The sequence below is a fragment of the Schistocerca gregaria genome, chromosome 1, assembly GCF_023897955.1.
Source record: "Schistocerca gregaria isolate iqSchGreg1 chromosome 1, iqSchGreg1.2, whole genome shotgun sequence".
Classification (NCBI taxonomy): Eukaryota; Metazoa; Arthropoda; class Insecta; order Orthoptera; family Acrididae; genus Schistocerca; species Schistocerca gregaria.
Genome location: NC_064920.1, coordinates 815,589,604 through 815,602,954, shown reverse-complemented (window position 1 = coordinate 815,602,954; position 13,351 = coordinate 815,589,604). Strand labels below are relative to the sequence as shown.

Here is a 13,351-nt window from a genome sequence, read left to right as displayed (position 1 = left end):
GTGCTTGTGTCACAATGTGTTGCTTGTGTGTGTTAAACTAACAGCATGGGGAGGAGCTGAGTGCCCTGTGCTCACGCTTACGTGATGAGTGCGGTGGTTGCCATGGTGATGGGGCTGTGCTGACAGCTCTGTGGAATAGACTGCAACAGTTGGCAACTGCATGGCCACCACATGAGAAAGGTATGCATTTCTAACCTGTTAAGAAGCTATAACTCTCCTAAAACTACATCTCTCTCTGCAAATCTTGGTACAGTGCATGTCAGAGAAGGCTGATGTGCCCATTGCAGCGTGTTCAAAAGGTATGCATTTGTCCACAACAGAGTTGACATTTATTTGTTATTTGTGTGTGTGTGTGTGTGTGTGTGTGTGTGTGTGTGGTTTTGTTTACGATATGATCTATTTTGGTTTGGTGAAGTCTTGTAAATTGTGTACCAGTTGTGAAAGCTTCGGTTCATACAGTTTTCAAATCCTCTTTATTATGTTTTATTTTTGTTGTTGTTGTAGAGAAATATAGTCTAGCTTTCACTGTTAGAGCATTAAACATCGTGCTACTAAAAATGTAAATCAAAAGTTCAGTTCATTATTGTTGTGTTTTAAATGAAACATTGGAAAAGCTATAAGAAAGTAATATCCTCGTGGTTGATTCCTCCCTTTTTAAATGTCTTTTAATATATTATATTCTGATTGTCAAAGTTTGTAAGTAAATAGAAGTACAATATTTATTTCACCAGAATCATCTACAAAGTCAGAAATGGTATAAATATAAATTAGGTTAAAGGATACCACACACTGAAAACCAGAAGCATAAAGTTGTCGATAGGCATGCATAAAGGAAAGAAAACTTGCTAGCTTTCAGAGTTATTGTGCCTCTGCCCTTACATTGTGCAGAGTGGACTAACGGTGCTAATGCTTTGTTTCTCAGCAGGTGGACTGGCTTTGGGTGGAGGGCTTGTTGGGTGGGATGGGAAGACAGACAGGGTGGCAGGAGGCAGGGAGAGGGACATGGGGTAGGTGGCTAGCGGCTTGGAAGAAGTCAGTCATTTTGATGACTAGGAATGTGGGAAGCAGGGTTGACAGGTACATGGGCTAGGCATGTAATGCATGATTGTAGGTGCCGATACGGAGTGGAGCACATTGAAGGTAGTGGTGTGATGTGAATTGGGAGATGATGACAGAATGGAGAAAGGGGAAACGGTTGGGTGGAGGGTGTGAGGAAAGTGGGTTACCCAAGATTGAAGTCTGGATAGTTACAGGTACGAAGGATGTGTTGTATGGATAACCCCCATTGCACATAGTTGAGAGAAGCTGGTGACGAGGGAAGGAACCAGATGCTACAGATTTTGAAGTAGCCATTTGAATATGATTAAGTTGTGCTTAGCTGCATGTTGTGCCACTGGATGGTGAACTTTGTTCATGATAACGGTGTGGCAGTGACCATTCATCATGGTGGATAGCTGGTTGACATAAAAAGCTGTGCAGTGTTTCCAGGAGAGTTGGTATGTGACATGCCGGCTTTCACAGGTTGCACGTCCTCTGATGGGGGTAGGATAAGCCTGTCACAGAACTGGATTAGGAGATGTGTATGTGTGTGTTGAGTGGGTCTTGTGCCCTGGTCTGCCTCAAGGATATGATACCTATGGCAAGGTGTTGGGAGTGGGAATGTCATAGGGATGGACTAGGATGTTGTGTAGGTTGGGTGAATAATGGAGAACCACTTTAGGAGTGGTGGGAAAGATCTTGTATAGAATGTATTTCATTGCTGGGCAGGATGAGTGATAATCAAAGCCCTGGCAAATGCTGTGGTTAAGTTGTTCCAGTCCAGCATGACATTGGGTTCAATCCTTTGTAGCTGATGGGCGGTATGTGAGGACTAGGTTTTGGGAATGGGGAGGGGTATTGCCTGTCTGTGAAGGCCTTATTGAAGCCTTCAGTATGCTGGGCAATGCATTTTTTGTCACTGCAGATACATCATGCACAAGTGGCAAGGCTGAATGAGAGGGAGTTTTTGTTGTGGAAAGAATAGCAGTCGTTAAAGTGTAGGTATGATAGATGGTTAGTGATGTGGATGGAACCATCAGAAAGGTGGATATGTACATCTAGGAAGGTGCCATGTTTGGTAGAGGAGGACCAGGTGAAGAGAGTCAGAGAGGAGGTTGTGAAGGAATGTGGATAGGGTGTCTTGGTCTGAAGTCAGATCTCAGCAGTGAACCCAAACCAGGCTATGGGTTGAGAGTTTTAGGAGGCTAGAAAGGTATCCTCTAGATGGCTTCTGCCAACTCTGACTCCTCCACCTACAAGCTCTGCCAGGGTGATCCCTGCCAGAAGTCTGGAATAACCTCCAATCCCTACTGAAATCCCTAGGCCCTTCCCAGAACCTCTCCCCCTAGGCCATGTCCTTCATCATCTGCCGCCCCCCCCCCCCCCCACACACACACACACACAAACACACACACATCTTTTCCATGCTACCCAAAAATCCACAAACCTAACAGCCCCGGAGAGCCCATTGTAGCTGGCTATTGTGCACCCACTGAAAGAATTTCCACCTTTGTTGACCATTACCTCCAACCAGTTGCCCAAAACCTAGCCTCCTACATCAGAGGTTCTAACACTTCCTCCACCAAATTTCCACCATCCCCAACCCTTTACCTACTGGATTCCTACTCATCACTGTTCACGCCACCCCTTCTATACACCAACATACCTCATACTCATGGCCTTGCTGCTATTAAACACTATCTTTGCCAACATCTTTCAGACTCCAAACCCACCACATCATTTCTCATATACCTTACAGTACATATTCTGACCTACAACTATGTTTCCACAGATGGGAAGACATACAAACAAATCTATAGCGCAGCCATTGGTACCCACATCGCACCTTCTAATGCAAACCTTTTTCAAGGCCATCTAGAGGAAACCTTCCTAACATCCCAAAACACCCAATCCCCTAAGCTGGTTTAGGTTCATTGTTGATATCTTACTTTGGGTCAGTACACCATATTCACATTCCTCCACGACCTCAACACCTTACCTCCCACCTGCTTCACCTGGTCCCCCTCTACCCAGTACGCCACCTTCCTGGATGTTCATCTCCATCTGTCTGATGGCTCCATCACAACTCTGTCTGCATTAAACCCACTAATAACCTGCATTTTGACAGCTGCCATCTTTTCTACAATAAAAACTCCTTTCTACACAGCCTTACTATTTGTGGTCATTGTAACTGCTGATACGAGAAATGCATTGCCCAGTATGCAGAAGTCCTCAACAAGACCTTCACAGACGGGCAATACCCCCCCCCCCCCCTTTTCCAAAACATAGTCCACAGACAGATTTCCTGTGCCATATCTCCACACACTGCCCATCTTCCAACCACTGCCCAAGAATCAGCTACAAAGGATTGAACCCAATATCATGCTCGACTGGAACAACTGAACCACATCATTGCCAGGGCTTTGATTATCACTCATCATGCCCTGCAATGAAGTACATTCTATGCAAGATCCTTCTCACCATTCCTAAAGTGATTGTCCATTGCCCACCTAACCTGCTCAACATCTTTGTCCATTCCTATGGTGCTCCCACTCCCAACGCTTTGGCATAGGTATCATATCCTTGTGGCAGACGGTTCAAGACCCACCCAATACACTCACCCAGCATCTCCTAGTCCAGTACTGCCACAGGCATATCCTACCCTATCAGAGACTGGGTAACCTGTGAAAACAGCCGTGACATATAATAATACTGCTGCAAACACTGTACAATTTTTTATGTTGGTATGACTACTAACCAACTGTTCACCAGGACGGATGGCACTGCCAAACTCTTGCCAAGTACAAAGTTGACCACCCAGTAGCACAGTATGCAACTCAGCACACAACATGCTTAATTTTAGTGGCTGTTCCCTCTACCACCAGCTTCTCTGAACTACACAGATGGGAGTTATTCTTACAATGCATTCTCCACTCCAATAATCATCCTGGACACATCAGGTAACACACCCTGCACCCAACAGTTTCCCCTGCCTTGATCCTGTCATCCCCTCAAAATTCATGTTGCCACATTGTCTCAAGCATTCACTGCTCCCACCAGCAACTACAATTATGTGTTACATACCTAGCCTATATACCTGCCACCTCACCCTCCTGCATTTGTAGCCGATGGATTCCTCTAAGCTGCTAGCCATCCACCCTCAGTCCCTCTCCCTGCCTCGTGCCTCCCTGTCCCTCTACCCACCCCATATGACACGACCCCCATCACAACCAATCCACCTCAGAGAAATGAACCATTGGCACTATATAGGGGCATAGATAGGATGTGTGTGTGTGGGGGGTGGGGGGGGGGGGGTGTTACTCTAGATCAAAGAACAAGATAGCAAGTTTTCTTTCTTTTTTTTTGTGCCTACCGACAACTCAACGCTTCCGCTTTTGGTGAGTAGTCTCCTTTAATCCAAGAGTATTTACACTGTACAAGAACTGTCTTAAAGCTTCGATACAAATTGTATTAACTGAACGAAAATGTCATTGCTATGTGCTGTGTTCATCATTTTGTTTTTTATTTACAGCAGCAATTAGAACATACCTCTGCACAGTGCGTGTGAAGTGTGGTTCTCTTTACCCATTCACTGTATACTTACCACAAATCCATTTTTGTAACTTAAATTTTTTACACCTTTCATCCCCCTCCCCCCAAAAAATATCCATTCTATTTTTCCCTAATTCCCTCCATAGTTTTACTGAACTTTGTTATGTAGAAATTTGTTTCTAATGAATAAATGAGACGAGAGAAACAGTTGATGGCAGAATAGGTCAGTGTTCCTAATACTAAACTTAAAATTTGCTTTCAGTTTGTTATTTTACAGAAATTTCAAAAATTTTAGAACTAGGAACTCTACCCTACAAAATGTCCTTCAGTTTAATTAAAGTTATTTATGACAAACCTCATAAAATATATTTCACTAATTTAGCAAACAAAAGTAGTTGAAAGTAGTTGAAAACAGTTTATAAACAATAATAAATGTCATTTGAGAGCATTGAAATCAGAAATTTTAATCTGAAACAAAAGTGAATTTTACATTTAATGTCTTATAATTCCCTATCTCAGAATCTTCTCCCCCCCCCCCCCCCTCCCCTATCCCCCCCCCCCCAAAAAGAAAGAAAACTGTACACTTAAATTTTTGTATTTTCTGTTAATGGTTTTTAATTCTGATAGATTATAACTGATTGTATTCTTAATGTGTGCACTGATCAGAGTTTGAGTGAATCATGATAAGATTGTTAAGTCTTTCTGTATGAAGAAGTGATCATTTTCCACTGATTATGTTTGGCGTGCATCTAAAGTCACTCTTGTTGGAGGCACTCATGGCAAGTGCATTTAATACTTTTCTTGCCACAGAAACAAAGCAAGGAAGCTGTTGTGAGTTATTTTTTCACCACTGTAGAGTATTTTCATAGCTCATATAACTTTCTTGTATGCATGTACTGACTTGTTCATTTAGGAGAGAATCTTCTGTCCAGTACTCAAATTTCGTTTTCTTGTAATGTCCTGTATTTACTTCTTGGCTTCTTTGAATGGGCTTTTGCACTGTAGATCTCAAATTTATATGGTTGGGCCCAGATTATTTTGAAAATATTTATTTGAGCATGTATATTTTCAGAATTATGTTGAGATCTTTCCATCAGTTAAACTGCACCTAATTAAAATACCTACATAATCTCAGAAACTCACTATCAGAACACATCTGTCAAGCTGCTTGGTAAACACACATTTTTTCATTGTCATTTGGCTTTCTCAATATGCGGTATTCAGGCACCACAAACATTGTAACTTTATGCATACAAGAAATACTATAAGGGCCAGATGAAATAAAATTATGTACCTCATCATCGTCATCCTGCTGAGTACAGTGTGTTACTAAGGGGTAAAACCACAGTAGAAATAAATGCAAGGTTTTCTACTTATCACCCTGTAGATAAACAACTATGGTTTCCTTAAATGGCTTAAGTAATGCTATGAGGAGGAGGTATACAGTGGTCGCAAACTAGCATTTTATCAGAGGTGCATTTGCTATCTAAAACAGCCTTCACTGATTCAGTCTGAGAATGTTCTGATTGAAGCATGTCAAAATAATTATTCTGTTGTGAGTTGAAACACATTGCTATAAAGATGAATTCAATTTTGCACAGAAACTACTTCTCTTGAAGTAGAAAACCATAGGTCGTCGTCATTTTCCAACTCCAGTTTCCCAGGTGTAGAGAGGAAACCATAGGTCTAAATAGGTCTAACTTACTTAAGAACAGCTAATACATAAAGACATTTTCTTTAAAATGCTGTTCCTGCAGAGCACTTAAAGATTGTGTTTGCACTGTGAGCCATGCATCAAAGATGTTTATATATGCATCAAGAGCCTCAACAATATTACTGGCCTGATCTGTGACAAATCTAATTTTGGCAAATGTGTTTTTCCAGTTTTTGGGCATTGGAAAATTCTGAGCGCATTAATACATATTTATTCAAATGCCAGTCCAAATTTAGCACACTGTAACAGACATACATGGCACATATTTGTAATTACATGTCTATAAGTCAATTGTACTTGCACAGATACCAGAGTGAATAGCACACACTATGCCAGGGAACACTTTTCTGGGCATTTTATTAGCAAAGGTTAGTATTTTCCTTGTTTCACTTGAGAAGGCACACGTTTTAATATCCACTGAGACATTTTTTTTCCTGTTTTGATTCATGTTTACCATGAATTTAGAAAGCCTTCTCCCTCTATACTGATAAACGGCCTCAAGGCCTTGGCACACACTTCCAAACTCTTGTCAGCCGCTAAGTCTTTGTCCTCTTTCAAAATACTTATGGAGTAAGCAAACTGCTGGTCAAATGTCATAACACATACCCAAGGTTCCAAAATGAACGTTTAGTAACTTTTTACACAATTTGCATTGTTAGACACCTAATAGTTTATTTGACGCTGCCTCATAAACACACATTTCTCCCATGCTGTTTCATGGCTTGTACATATTCCCCAACTCTAAATTTCTCACCAGTCATCCTATAATTTGATTTTTTCATTTTGCTGCTTCCAGTAATTACAATAACTAATCTGCAGTGGAACTACTATATAGCTGCCCATTCATTAGCCACATTGGACTGATAGTGGAAACTGTTGTCAGGTGCAGCAGGCTGCATGGAGCCCACGAAACTTGCGCAACAAATCTCATATGGTATAACTTATCTCAAAAATTTAAATGTACACATACTTCATACATAGAAAAAAATAATGCCCAAGAAACTATAAATGCTAAGGTGACATGGCAACTGTACTTACGCATGACACAAAATCTGAAATGGCTACTCTTTGACAATACCTGAGAATGAGAGCCACTTCATTTAACCATAATGATAGTGACAGTCATCTGTTGCACAGCCAGAGACGGGGGCAGGCTGACTGAAAGGAAAATTTGTACACCTCTGAATCTGATACGTGTTTTGAACAGGGAACCTGGGCTTCCTAATCTGTATAGAATGTGATACATATTCCTTTCCTAAATGCTTTATTTGACTGTTACCCAACAAGATTTATAGTGTGAAACTAATGTCTAAATAATTCAAGAGATTAGCAGAAGTACTTTGTGATGTTACAAGTGTTATGTGATCCAGTGACATAATAATCACGATAGATCAGAACCAGTTTTTTTTCCTTTGAAATATGTTGCTTTGATGTTTGATATTTTTCCACTGCAGTTAAAGTGATTGTGAGAGAAGAAATTTGATCTATAACAGGAATCACAATTAAAATGTTAATTTTCATGTGATAAATAAGGAATTAAAAATGACAATGATTTTCTGTTAAAGTTGATACAATTAAACATGTTATTAAAGTTTGTAGAGGGGTAAACGGGAATAACAGTATAGAATTAAAAGCAAAATAAAAAGAAAGACCAATTGAAGGTTGAGTTCTGTTGAGGTGAAATAAATTGTGTGTGGGAGAAATGGGCAGTAAATGTTACAGTTGAGCAAAAGGAATGGGTATATACAAATTGGGGGAAAATGGGAGAAGATGAAGCATTAAAATAGTAGTCGTGTTAATCATATGGAGTGAAGTGTGTAGCATGTGTGGGGGATACAAACCGTTGTAAATAGATCAGGGGAGTGGAACCTCTGGACATCATAACATTTCCAGTGCAAAATATGAAAGTCATCTTATTCAGTCAACAAATGTCACTTATCATCAGCAGCCATTTACACCCACTCATGGGCAGCGTATCATCTAGTTTGTCACCTTATTCACATGTTTGATGTCTTAACTCTCCTAGTAATCCCCTTCACTTTCCTTTATGGCCTACAATCGGTAAAACAGTGCATGATGAGTCTTTAAGTCATATTTTCATGATGCAGGGATGGAGGTGATACTAGTGGAAAATTGGTAATTCAGCGTGCTTGGTCCCTTACACACCAGTCGTGATACTGTTAACATCGAAGGAGTAAATGAGTTGAATCAACTGCCGAAGTTGGGTTGCCTGAGCAAGTTGACGAATTTCATTTCTATCCCTTGGAAATGCCTGGAGAAGTTGTCGTAGTTGTCATATTGTTAGCACATCCTTGCGGTACGCCTAGCATTCACCAAATGTGAAAACAATAATCTTTTTTAAAGAGGAAGGGGGAGATGGATTTCAGATTACAATACTAGCTGCCTCTATGTTTTGGCCACTGCCCTTTTGACGCGTTTCATTGAAGAATTTAGTCACACAGATTGAAATTAGGGGCTAAGCAAATGTCCATTGTGTGTTCTGTTCATTCTGAGGAAGTCCACACACTCATTTTTTGAATGCTTTGTTGTGCTGGTATCCATAGAAAGTTCACCCAATTTCCATTAAAGCACACTCAACAGCTCTAGTCGCATGATGAGCTGGAGAGGGTGCATGATGGCTACTGCCTCTACTACAAAAACTGACTTCTTTCAAAGGAGACTGTATGTCCATTTGTAGATCAGGACAAGGTGCTACCTACATATGATTTGTTAGTTGTTTCTAACTCATTGAATATTTTAATCACTTCTGGCCTTGCATTTTTAAGGTTATCATGAATTAATAGTTAATCGTTGCTGTTTGACATTTGAGAAGCTGTATGCATAGTAATTTGGTGAGGGCCCTTTTATTACCAAACAGAAACAAAACTGTAGTGTGTGGTATTAAAACTATACATTGCATTAAGCAATACCACTCTATTTGTCTCTCTGGATTTTTAGCTTAAAAATTAAAACTAATCCATGTACTAATCTGTATTCAGCTTCCGAGGTCGGTGTGTCAAACAGACATGATACAGACGGAGACAAAAATCAGGAAGGACAATGCTCCATATCCAAACAGCATAAGGAACCGCCAGCTCTCGCCCCTGCAGGTTTGTTGGCATGCATTAGTGTAACAAGGCATTGGTACGTAGTCAGATGCATTACTAACACTCTACTCTACATGTCACCTAGGATAACTGAGTGTGGCAGGTGGCGGTACTGTGACTAATCTGTTTCCTTGTCTCCAGTGTGTAGTATAACGTTGTGTGTTATTCCAATGTATATTATATACATGTCTGTTAATGTCCTACATTTGTGTGACTGTAAGTTACAAATAAGAAAATTTGTTATTGAATAGTTGCATACTTAGTGATGATTGTCTTACTACTAACTTAGAAATAAACAGTGAGTGTGAAATAAGATGAAATGACAGTCTTTGGCTTTGTGGAGTTCACAATGTGATTGTTTAAAACCTAAAACAGCATTCTTACAAGGGAGCATACATGGGTCACTACAGTTGAACGAAAGATGAGCAAAATTGATGACCCCTTCGGTGTACGCTTCCTTAGTTTGCCCTAAATAAACACTGATGGTGCCATTGAGACTATTCTTTAAAACTCACAGTTATACACTAGTACTACTACTACTGCACATGGGCCCGCGCCCACACACACACACACACACACACACACACACACACACACACACACACACACACACACACACACACTCTTTTTGTTTAGTTTAGTGCCTATCTGCCCCTGTGTCCTCTCCCCCTATAGTCTTAGGTACATTATTCTGTTGCTTTTTCTCACTCAAATGTTCATTCCAACATGGCTTTTTCTTCTTTCCTTTCCATTTTTTAATCTCATTTACATGTTAGCGTCCATCAATTTAATTTCTTCTACAAGAATAAAGGACTGGCATTTCAGCTTTTTGCTTGCAATAAATAAAGTTGCTGTGCAAGATTGTTTCAACTTTTGAGTTGGCAAGGAACTGATGTCCAGTGGTAATCTTACTTCCCCTTTGCAATTCTTCTAAATTGTTTGTCACACTTGCTTGCCAGATTTATGTGCCTAATACATGTCTGCATTTTTGAAAGTTTTACAGCTTGTGATTGTTCCTTGAATCAGGGTATATGTCAGCTTGGTTTTAGTGCTTTCATGTGTACCTGTTTAATGATGAGAGACAGAGTATTTTTTCATTTAGTTTTTACAGGCACCAGTGTGTTAACATACAGGCATCCACACTCTAGGAAATATTTAGTATTTAGTATTAGAGAAAAATAACTTTGGTTTACTTAATAATGGACTTTACTGGATGTTAAAAGAACTCATAATTAATCGGTACCTTCTAGCTATAGCTAAAGCACCAACAAATTTTATACAAAACACTTTTGTTACACATGTTCTTTAGGGGAAAGGGAATAAAGTTGTAAGACAAATTGCAGAAGAGCTTACGAGACATTCTGGAACTTAGATATCTGAATGCTATGTACCAAATTATGCAGTAAATTGCAGAGAACCATCGAAGTTGCAATATTAATTTTCTTTATTACTTGGTGATTAGTTCAAAGCCTAAGCTTATTATCAAATCATCCAATAAGCTATGCACAATCATACATTATAACAGCCACATGACTGTTCATTCTTGTTAAACATATCTTGTAAAGCGGGACAGGGCTAAACTTCATTCACTTAACTGAGACACTGAAGTGCGGAAAGTACTCTGTATCTGACATAATGTTTGGTTTTGCATAGCTTATTAAATTATTTGGTAATAAGCTTAGGCTTGAAACTGGTAATTAAGTAATTAAAAAATATTGCAACTTTGATGGTTCTCTGCTCTTTACTGCATAATTTGGTAAACCACACAGTTGCTGAGGTCTTGCCTTTCAGAATGCTGGAAACCAGTAAACAATGTCATTTAATCATAGACATTTTTGCACACACTCTTGTCATTCTTGATATTTTTATTTTATATGATAAATACAATATTTGTATCTTCTCAATTATTGTAAACTGTAAAGATAGAAACAACCTTGCAAATCCATGGTGTTCTGTGTTGATGATCTAGAAATTTCTTTCACAGAATTGATGCGGTGTCCAGATAACAGCTGTTCACGAGACCTTCAGCAGTCTTTTTTATGGTTTGTCCCCCTCCACTCCCCATCGCCCTGTCCACTGGGTGGGATGGTGGCCGAGCGCAAAAAGCTGTTCGAACACTAAGTGTGAGAATGTCGGAGGAGGGGAGGGGATGCAACAACACAGATTCAAAAAAAGATGAGTCAGGCATCTTAAACTGTAATAGCAGTTCTGCAGCTCCATTTCTTCTGCAAAAAAGAAAGCAGTTCGCTTGTGCAAATCAGACTGAAGACACCACTAGTGTCACTCCAGGTTTTACTCAGCTTGTAATAGTGAAAACAAAAACACTATCTATTAAAAACATAGCCTCAAAGTACTGTGTGAAGAAGCTGTAACCACAATTTTTACACAATTACATTAAATTTTGAGAAAGTTGAGTTAAAATTGCTTGTGTTTACAAACTAGTGTAGAGATGTTGTGTATGAACATGGGAGACGACCAGACTACTAAATCTTTAGAAGTAAATGTGTAATAAATCGACTTTTGAGCTTTAATTTCAAGAAAGTTGAGCTTATTCCCATATTGTACTATATCAAAATGGCACACATAAAATGGGACATTTTTTATAAAGAAAATTAAGATCTTTTATACAAAAAAAAAATGCTACACATTTTTATATGGGATATAGATTTAGTCCTTTTTATATTTCTTCTGTGAATACATGTGGCAGCATTTCTTTACCAAAAAGAGAGATTTGTTGATTTTTTAAAATACAAATTAGTGCTTCACAAGGATGGCGATAAAATATATTGCAGTATAAAGTAGAATTTCAAGGAGGTAACTGAAAGAGGAGGGGAGATTTATGGTCGAATGTTCATCTCTTTTCTATGCAGAGATAGTGGCTGTGCCACAGATGACTGTCACTATCATGATGGTTAAATGAAGTGGCTCTCATTCTCAGGTATTGTCAAAGAGTAGCCATTTCAGATTTTGTGTCATGCATAAGTACAGTTGCCATGTCACCTTAACATTTATAGTTTCTTGGGCATTATTTATTTTCTATGTATGAAGTATGTGTACATTTAAATTTTTGAGATAAGTTATACCATATGAGATTTGTTGTGCAAGTGTGTGTGGATTTTCTGCAATATCTTCAATGGGCTTTAAAGCACATTATCTGTTAGCAACCAAATATGTACATAACTGTAAAGTTCATAATTTAACAGTATATAGTTCTATTTATGACATTTTACCTGAAGGCAATTAACAATGTATTGCATTAATAAAAGCAGTTCATTTAAACAAAATGTAAAATAACTGCACTCATCAACCCACCTATGTTGTTTATTTAGTTCTCATATATATTAATTATGTTGCAATAATTTGTGAATCACCAAATTAATTCTTTGCTCATGGTATGTATGTATATATTGTACATATTGTATGTATGTATGTACCAAGAGAAAACGCACGTCAGTTATGTAAAATTAATTTGTGTAGAATTAAAGCGATAAAGTTTTGTACCAGTATACAGTGTTTCCCTTCGTTTGGGTTCACAGATTTGTTAACTGTTTACTGCAACATGATGTTATGTTTTTGTGATACTTTATTTCAGAATGCACCTTGTTATGTACAGATAATTCAACACTATAAACTAAAGCTGTATGCCAGTTTTATGTTAAATGTTGCCATTTCTTGAAGAATGGAATGTTAAAGTATTGAATGTATAATAAACTATATGCCATGTGAAGTTGTTATTTTATTTCAATCATCTTGTAAGTTGGATTTATAAAAAAAAACATTATCTATAAGTGAAGGAATAAATGACAGAGTATGGCTTCTATGTAAATATTGATGCCATTCCTTAGCTGACTTCACAGCAATATTACCATTTCCTATATTTCAGCCATAATTTTATTGTAATATGTGACATAAGTTGTTTTTCATCTTATTTACACTGTTG

General features: G+C 38.7%; 1 protein-coding gene across 3 annotated transcripts in view; it reads left to right on the top strand.

Annotated features, from left to right (window-relative positions):
* The window catches only part of LOC126270867 (protein outspread), a 705,494-nt gene extending 692,356 nt beyond the window's left edge, over positions 1-13,138 (top strand). Inside the window, exons 26-28 of one of the 3 annotated variants that reach the window (XM_049974105.1) lie at positions 45-180; positions 9,304-9,414; positions 11,396-13,138. In XM_049974105.1, the coding sequence (XP_049830062.1) occupies positions 45-180; positions 9,304-9,414; positions 11,396-11,532 (384 nt within the window). In that variant the 3' untranslated portion in view covers positions 11,533-13,138. The remainder of the gene's footprint in view (positions 1-44; positions 181-9,303; positions 9,415-11,395) is intronic. The other 2 variants (XM_049974106.1, XM_049974107.1) reach the window with 2 other exon arrangements.
* The last annotated feature ends 213 nt before the right edge of the window (positions 13,139-13,351 follow it).